Genomic DNA, 7,501 nt, shown 5'->3' with positions numbered 1-7,501 from the left:
CAAGTCATGATGTCATAACAACATGGAAACCATGCCTTTCCTTGATTTTTATCTTTTTCTTCATTGACTTGAATCAGTTATAGAGAAATGATTGTATTACAAAAATATTAGAAAACTCACTGGTATAAGGTGTTGCATCTGATAAGGATCTGTGTACAAAAAAGATGGGTGGCACTAGAAAAAGAAGAGAACTGTATAAATCTACTCCACCACAATTGTTTTTTCCCCTCTTTTGCCTCATTTTCTTTCATATGCTAAAAGCAGGAATTTTTTCTTTGGTTCACTTTGGTGTTTAGTTTTGTTGTGCACAAATCAATAGATTTACTCAAAACTCGTAATTCTTCTTTGGTCTCCAAATACAAGGAATAATTGGGACAAACAGAAACAAAATGTCAAATTTATTTATTTGATAAGTAGCATAAAAAGGGTGACTCAGTAGATGAGGCTCTCACTTAGTGAGATCAGTGGAGGATGTTTTATCATCGTAAGAGAAGAGGCTATTTTGAGTTATTTGATAAGGAACATATGAACAAACTTATTCAGTTCATTTTATTCACTAGGCTAACCATAATCACAAGAAAAATATACCCTGGTGTAACGAGGCTTCCACTTAATGGGATCCGAGGAGAATAGATGTACACAGTCTTATCACCACAACTTTACCATTGTGCCTAAGTCTCTAGAACATTTACGAATACAGAAATAAAGATCAATTGACAGACATGTCAAAAGGCCTTCAAAGAGTAAGATCTGCCAAGTCATAAGATCTGGTAACAGCTTTGCACCATGAATTCATTTTCTTTGCCCTCACTTCCTCAGCCATCACAGGACGGAAAACAGTAGCATCCTTCATCTTGACCTTAGAATCAAAGATATATTCTTCTTTCCAAACACCAATAGCTAATCCAGCAGCAAATGCTGCTCCAAGTGCTGTTGTCTCTATGTCAGCAGGTCTAATAACTGGACTTCCTGTTAAATCTGCCTGTAGAACATTATTAGCAACAAAAAATGTCAGTCAAGCTAAAGTGAAAACTCATAGAGATTCAGCAAAGTTTTACGTTGATTGTTGACTGCCTAACACAACCTTCACCTTTTATCCGGGCTTAGGACTAGCTATGTATATAGATAGCTAAAGTGAAAACTAATAGAAAAATAAGTCTAGTGGACATGTAAAGAATTATGAAAATAAAGAATGTAGGGTTGATCTAGTGGACATGCTCTAACATCTTTCCACTTATAAATTAAGTAATGATACAGGAAAATAAGTCTACTTGATCCCACAGTGCAATAACATTCATGAACCTATTAGCATAAACATTTTCAATAACTAACAACATATATCAGCCTTCACAAGAGAAAGTAATAAGCATGCAAATGTTAGCAGTTCAGTTAAAGATGGAGAGACACCAAATCTAACATTTTCAGGGCCAACTAACCAACAGGGATATCTTTTCACATAAAAGATAAGGTTTATAGAATTTGAATGAAAATGTTAACAGTAAAGAAGCAAAACAAACTAGAAATCATATAATGTTGTTAACAGTAAGGAAACGCAAAATGAATGCAGATATACAGAATTAGATGAGAGCTTCGGAATAGAAAAACATGCAACTAATCCAAACCTGAATCTGCATCAACAGGTTGTTAACAGTTGCACCACCGTCCACTCTAAGCAAATAATCACTAGATTCAACTCTCCCCATATCTTTTTGCATTGAATCCAAGACATCGTTCACTTGAAAAGCCATGCTCTCGAGCACTGCTCGAGCGATGTGAGCCTTTGTTGTAAACCTTGTTATTCCAATACAAACACCACGAGCATCCTCACGCCACCATGGTGCGAACAATCCATTAAAAGCAGGAACAAAGTAAACCCCACCGGCAGATTCAACCTGCAATGCGAGCTCCTCTATCTCCTTAGAGCTAGAAATCATGCCAACACTGTCTCTAAGCCACTGCACTGCAGCTCCAGCAATAGCAACTGATCCTTCCAGTGCGTAACTGGTTTTAGCTTCCTTGCCAAGCTTGAAGGCTACAGTTGTTAGCAGACCATGGTTCGATTTAACTATTTCATCTCCCGTATTTAGCAGTATGAAAGCACCTGTGCCATAAGTGCTTTTAGCCTCCCCTTTATTGCATGCTTGTCCTAGCATTGCTGCATGTTGATCCCCTAAACATCCTGCAATAGGGACACCAGCAAATGGCCACCCAGCAGCAACATTTCCTATAACTTCAGCATTGCTGACAATTTTAGGCAAAATTTCGGAAGGAATTCCAAGCTCCTTTAAGGTAGATGCATCCCAATCAAGGGTCTTGAGATTCATCAGCATCGTACGAGATGCATTTGAAACATCGGTAACATGCAATCCTCCATTCACCCCACCGGTTAATTGCCATATCAACCAAGAGTCTATTGTTCCAAACAGGGCATCCCTTTTCTGTATAGCTTCCTTTACTGCATCCACATTTTCCATCAACCACAGAAGTTTCAGAGCACTGAAATAGGAGCTTATAGGCAAACCACAACTCTCCAAAAAATGGCTTTTACCACCAGATAACTCCTTTTCCAATCGACTGTTCAAAAAATACAATGACATTTAAAACATTCTTGACAATACAATGGCATAAGAGAGTGACATTCAGCAAAAGTAGCATACCAAATATATTAAAAGTAGTTTTCAACAACAAAAATCCTATCATTTTATTCCTTAGTCAATATAATAAATACACAAAGATGGGTTTATTTATATATGAAAATGACATGAATTATTTCTTAGTTTCTAAGGATTGAAAAACCTGCAAATAGCAGTGGTTCGAGCATCCATCCAAACAATGGCATTGTAAAGAGGAGCACCAGTGGATTTGCTCCAAACAAGAGTGGTTTCTCTCTGATTGGTGAGACCAATGGCCCTCAAATTCTTATCAACATTGAATCCATCAGCTGTAGCCTTATCCACAGCCTTAGCAACACAAACCTTCACACTTTCCACTATCTCCATTGGATCATGCTCTACCCATCTATAAACACACATCACATATCAACATGAAATAAACAACCCACAAATATGTTCCAAAACAGAAAAAACTTTAAAGATGAGGTTCACTGCAAATGGATCATCTCATATATTTTTTTCCTGTCATGTGATTATGTTAAAGGCAATATAATATATTTGAGTTGTTAGTAAAATCTTTTTGTGTCTATCTTGACTCTCGAGCATTAATTCATACTAGACTTACCTAGCACATATAATACAGATCAACATGAGTTCAAAAACCCACAAACATTTTCCAAAAAATAATCAAACTATAAGGAGACTCATTCTTGTGACATGGCAATAAAAGGACGAGACTGGCTCAATGCATTATGCACGAGGCTTCCATGTGTACAAAGTCTTAACCTCCAAAGCGAGAAAACTATTTACAGGATTTGAACCAATCACCCTGTTACACACAAGACAAGCAACTTGCCTTTGGGCATAGGTTCACCTTCGACAAAAGTTATATATATACATATATATACATATATATGTGTGTGAACAGAAATTTTGTATGAACCTTTCAGTAAAATGTATTCTTTTCAATTTGATCACACGTTAAGAAAAAGCTTTTGGGGATTGGTTACTGACCCATCTACTACTACCACACATCAAAGATCAACATGAAATAAAAAAACCCAGAAATATTTTCCAAAAAAGAATAAAACTTTGAATTAAAAATAGGATTTGATGAGTTACCCTGCTTGTGGGTAGAATTGAGTGAACTCAACCTGATGAGATCCAATGGGTTTAGCTGAACCATCATAGATGATGAACCTGGTACTGCTGGTTCCTTGGTCGATTGCACCAATAAAGACATCCTCTTCTGACATGTTTGTTTTCTTTTTGTTTGTGATGTGTGTCTTTTTTATTCTTCTTCTTCTTTGGTTTTGATGAAAATGAAGATACAGGATGAGATGCTATTTGTGGAGTTGAATAAGTTGTTGGGTTATATATCTTAGTTAATGCAGTTTCCTTGGAAATGCTGATGATATTCCTTATTTATATCGAATTGGATTCATCACTTAGGAAACAAAGTTTATCCATTTATGTCCCACAATTCTTAGTTTAATATCTATATAATGTTTGGGTTAAAGTTCAATTTTTTTCAGCAATACTTATCCAAAATGATACCATCACAAACCTCTAAAACAGATATTAACTCATTATCACAGAGGATAAATGAATATCATTCATCATAAATAAATATTCTCATCCTTATACTTCTACATTGAAATGGATGATCGTGTTATAGGAGTTTCTATTGTTACCTTATATACTTCTGTAAGTTTTACTATTGTTTAGCAATTTTTCTTGTATTACTAATGATCTTTCTTTATCTTTTGATTAAAGAATTAATCTATTTCAAGGTTTGTGATTGTCTTCCTTAAAAACTGTAGTTCTTAAGAATTTAATCATTAAAATTTTGGTCATGAGAATTTAATAGAATTTTATACCACCAGACTAATATCTTTGTCTGTTATCATAAATGTTAGTAAAATACTTGGTAGCTTATGATTCACTTTTCAAATATAGATTTTTTTCTAATATTGACTTATCCTGTATGTATGGGTAATATTAAAAATGTTTTAGATTATGTAGTAACTCATAATAAATCATTAATTTATTATGAACCAATTTTATGGATAAGTTGAAATGATTTCAAAGTTCAAAGTTTTAAATTAAAAATTTAATGTTTAGATACCAATTATAAATTATGTTAAAGTTAAGGAATCTGAATATCTGATTAAAGAATTTTAAGTTAGAGAGAGCCATTTGAAAATAATCAAATAGTTTATAGACTTACAAATGTAAATAAACGTTTTTTTATATCAGCTTCAAAAGGCTGACAACAAGCATATAAAAATAGAAGCTTTTTATTTGAGCTTATTAAAAAAGAAAGTATTATTGGCTGAGAACAAAGTTGAAAATTTTATTCCTGCATTAGAAAACTAAACAATAATGCTTTAAGAGACAAATGATATTAGTTTAACAATAGTTTGTACTATTTTATTAGTGGTGGATTAAAAAAGTATTTTTTGTATAGTGACAAATTTCAACAGTTATTTATATGTACCAAAAAAATATAAAATGTACCCAAAAAAATTCAATAGTTATCTAATCAAAATCAGACGGTTCCGTAAAGGTTGGTGAGCTGCCACGTGAACTGTCTTAATCTTATCTGTTGTTTTTTTCTCTTACAAATGTGTTTGACATTTGAGTTTAGAGGATTACGTTAAGCCTTTATTTGGTTTAGGAAAGAAAGTAAGAAGAGAGAAATATGTGAGAGAGAAATATGTGAGAGAGAAAATAAAGAGAAAGAAAAAGGGAAAGAATGAATTTTGATATTATTTGATAGGAGAGAAATTAAAAAGAAAGAGAAGAGAATAGATAAATGATATTATGTTTTAAAAGACAAAAATACCATTTAGAATTAAATAATCAAGAATTATTATTATATTTAATTATTAGTTTTAATAATTTTAAAATACATATTATAATAAACTTTTTTATTTTAGATTTAATTAATATTTATTAAACTTTTTTATTTTAGATTTAATTAATACTACATATTCAATTTTTATATATTATATTTTTGTGTGTTTATAATAATGTTTAATTTAAGGTGAGATATGTGGTTAATTAATGTATTGGTGGTAGTTGCTTAGGATTATATAGTTTTTTTTGTAAAAATTAAATAATGTTAAGGGCAATATAGGAAATGAAAATTACACCATGAGGGAAGTTATTTCAAGTTTTGGTTTTATATATAGTATAGATATATACATATAATTAAATTATTTTTGTTCTATTAACAATTTTATGCTAGTCTTCTCAAGATATCATGCAAAGGCATTTTGTAAGTTTATATAAAATGTTGTAATGTCTTCATAATGGATCCAAAGTATACTTTAACTACTAATTCATTGTTGCACTATATTAATATTTTGTATTTTGTCATATGACTATAACACAATAAAAATAATACATAATAGTGGGAAATTCTTCATTAGCAACTATGACGTTTTATTATTGTTTAAATTCTTATTACTGAATTGTAGTGTAATACATATTACTAAATTATTATTAAGTTAGTATTATATATGTTATTAGTTACTAAATTGTTCTCGAGTGTCTTAATAATTTGGAACATATTTTCCAACTTTTGTGATATTGAGTTTGAAATTAACATATCATATATTGTTATATATGTATTGTTACATGTGTTACTAATTGTGAAATATAAGGTTATAAATGTAACTATTATATATTTTACTAATTAATATATATATATATATATATATATATATATGTGTGTGTGTTTCTAATCATGAATTGTATTGTTATATATATTACTAATAGATATATATATGTTACTAATTGTGGACTGTAGTATTATATGTGATAATTCACATTTTTTCTCCATCAATTATATATGTTACTAACAAACAATTAGGAGTTTCAATTATTTTACATATTTATATATGATTTGTAATTTCTGAGTAATAATAGTAGTAATGTTTATCCTTTTATGGATAAACAATATCTCTTGTAATACATTTTGAATTTTCAATTGAGGCAAGATTTTCTATAAAAAAATAATTGAAAAAACCGTAGAACCGAACCATTCAAGAGCAGTTCGACTCAATTCTTATAGTTAACTTTGCGGTTAATTGAGCGGAACCGAATCTTATATTTTTTATCGGTTCGGTCATTAAAATACACTAGAAATCGAACCGAACCAAATTTTTACATCCCTAATCAGATGTCTGATACCAAGCCATTTTAAAGAGTTTCATGGGTTTGTCTCATGAATTTTTACTCCCTTATCTAGGTATGCTTGAAATTTAAGACGATGATATTATTCTGGTTACATAATCATAGGAAAAATTAATATTATAATTGGAGTAGGGATCCACTTACTCTAAGAGTAAACTTACTCTTTATCATAGCCATTAATTCTATGGATATCTAATGGTTTAGATCTACTCACTAATTCAAACCATTAGATTTCTATAAAATTGATGACTAGGATGAGGAGTAAGTTAGATATTTCCTGATGATTGGTGAAATATCAATCCTAGGATCTTGAATTTCATGATTCTCACACATAATATAAAACAAGGATATAAAGTCATACCTAAATCCCTGAATTCATGTTCTCTTATCTACTCATTTGATATACTTTTTGAGAGAGTTATGGTATGATGGTCTTCCTCAACTAAATCCTTAATTCCTTTTGGGACCTTTGTTCTTTCTCTGATGGGGAGATGTGAAAACTGTTTGTGATTTTGCGTGTTGGGGACCATAACCGTTCCTTATGTGTTAACTTATAGGGTTCTCATTATCCCCTATAGGTCAACTGTTTGGGTATCCACTCATTAAGTCCATATCCGTTATCAGTTTCAGAAGTCTTATAGGTTATCAATAATTAGATCACTTGTTTAGTAACCCAAAATAAATAG

The 7,501-nt window shown here is 31.2% G+C and overlaps 1 protein-coding gene across 1 annotated transcript; it reads right to left on the bottom strand.

Annotated features, from left to right (window-relative positions):
• LOC109328612 (glycerol kinase-like) lies at positions 528-3,870 on the bottom strand. The gene is made up of 4 exons (XM_019562163.1): positions 3,735-3,870; positions 2,797-3,018; positions 1,623-2,574; positions 528-982 (listed from the first exon to the last, which is right to left on the bottom strand). The coding sequence occupies exons 1-4, from the start codon at positions 3,866-3,868 to the stop codon at positions 737-739; spliced, it is 1,554 nt and encodes a 517-aa protein (XP_019417708.1). The 5' UTR covers positions 3,869-3,870; the 3' UTR covers positions 528-736.

The sequence above is a fragment of the Lupinus angustifolius genome, chromosome LG15 (assembly GCF_001865875.1).
Source record: "Lupinus angustifolius cultivar Tanjil chromosome LG15, LupAngTanjil_v1.0, whole genome shotgun sequence".
Taxonomy (NCBI): Eukaryota; Viridiplantae; Streptophyta; class Magnoliopsida; order Fabales; family Fabaceae; genus Lupinus; species Lupinus angustifolius.
This window is presented reverse-complemented; position numbering and strand designations above follow the sequence as displayed.